The sequence below is a fragment of the Octodon degus genome, unplaced genomic scaffold (assembly GCF_000260255.1).
Source record: "Octodon degus isolate 3935 unplaced genomic scaffold, OctDeg1.0 scaffold06924, whole genome shotgun sequence".
In the NCBI taxonomy this organism is placed as follows: Eukaryota; Metazoa; Chordata; class Mammalia; order Rodentia; family Octodontidae; genus Octodon; species Octodon degus.
The window spans coordinates 1-1,121 of record NW_004531500.1 but is presented as its reverse complement, the minus strand read 5'-3'; the positions used below and the strand labels follow the sequence as shown (position 1 = coordinate 1,121).

At 69.8% G+C, this 1,121-nt stretch overlaps 1 protein-coding gene across 1 annotated transcript; it reads right to left on the bottom strand.

Annotated features, from left to right (window-relative positions):
- Positions 1–21: 21 nt before the first annotated feature.
- Positions 22–1,085, bottom strand: LOC101579454 (histone H2A-Bbd type 2/3-like). Its single transcript, XM_004648862.2, has one exon. The coding sequence runs from the start codon at positions 666–668 to the stop codon at positions 78–80; it is 591 nt and encodes a 196-aa protein (XP_004648919.2). The 5' UTR covers positions 669–1,085; the 3' UTR covers positions 22–77.
- Between the last annotated feature and the right edge of the window lie 36 nt (positions 1,086–1,121).

Below are 1,121 nucleotides of genomic sequence, written 5' to 3'. Positions count from 1 at the left end.
TTGATGGTTGCTCCGCCGCGGCATGCTGGGCGCTGGGCGCGATGATGCCTGCGCTGCCTCCGCTGCCTCCGCGTCATCTAGGGCCGGCTGGGGGCCACTCTGGAGATGGTGGCTCCGCCGAGGAGGGTGCAGAGTGGCACGTCGTTGAGGATGGCCAAATCCAGCAGCTCCGGAGTGATGCGCCTGTGGGGCCTGTAGCGGGCCTCTCTGCCGGCCGACTCCAGCATGGTGGCAGTCAAGGACTGCAGCGTGGCGGCCAGGAACACCGACGCTGAGCAACTCAGACGTTGGGCATAGCGACCTTCGCGCAGGGCGCGCTCTACCTGGCTCACGGAGAAGATCAGCTCCGCCCTGGCGGTGGGGGAGCGGGCTCGCTGCCTCCCGGAACGGCCACGGGGACGGCCCGACGAGCCTTGACGGTTGCGGGAGCCTTGATGGCTGCTCCGCCCCGGCATGCTGGGCACTGGGCGCGACGATGCCTCCACTGCCACAGCTGTCTCTGCCGCCTCTGCCGCCTCCACTTCAGCTAGGTCGCTGGATGGCCGGCTCGGCCCTGCTCGGCTGTGCCGGGCTCGCCTCGGCTCCACGGCCACATTCTGCTGGCCTGCCGAGGAGCTGCTGCTCCTCCTCGGCCGCCGCCAAGGCTGTCCAGGACGAGCGCTGTCCATGGACGCTGCTCCGTCTCCTAGCGATCGCGGGCGGCCGTTCACCCGACGGGAGTGCGGAGCTCCACGCCGTGCGCCTCGGCCCGCGCGCCTGGCGTCTGAGTTATGGCGCGCGAATTCGCGCTGCCTCACGGGAAGTCTGGAGTGCAGGAGGATACCCCCCCACGAACACCCCCACCCGGCCCACCTGGAGGCTGCACAGCCGGGATGGTTACTTTGTGGCCGACCGACCCTGAGCTCATTGGTCCGGGCCGAGGCTTGGCGCGCATGTTGTGGGGGATGGGGTGAGGTCGCTGCGCTGGTGCATGCACTGATCCATGGAAAGGCAGCCGGCCGGCTAGGGCGCCTCTAGGAGCAGTCCAGGCCCAGGCCCGAGCCCGGGCCCAGGACTGCCTCCGGACCTCATCCACGTCCTGTTGCCAGCCGTGCCCCAGGCTCAGTCGGGCCTCTGGGCTG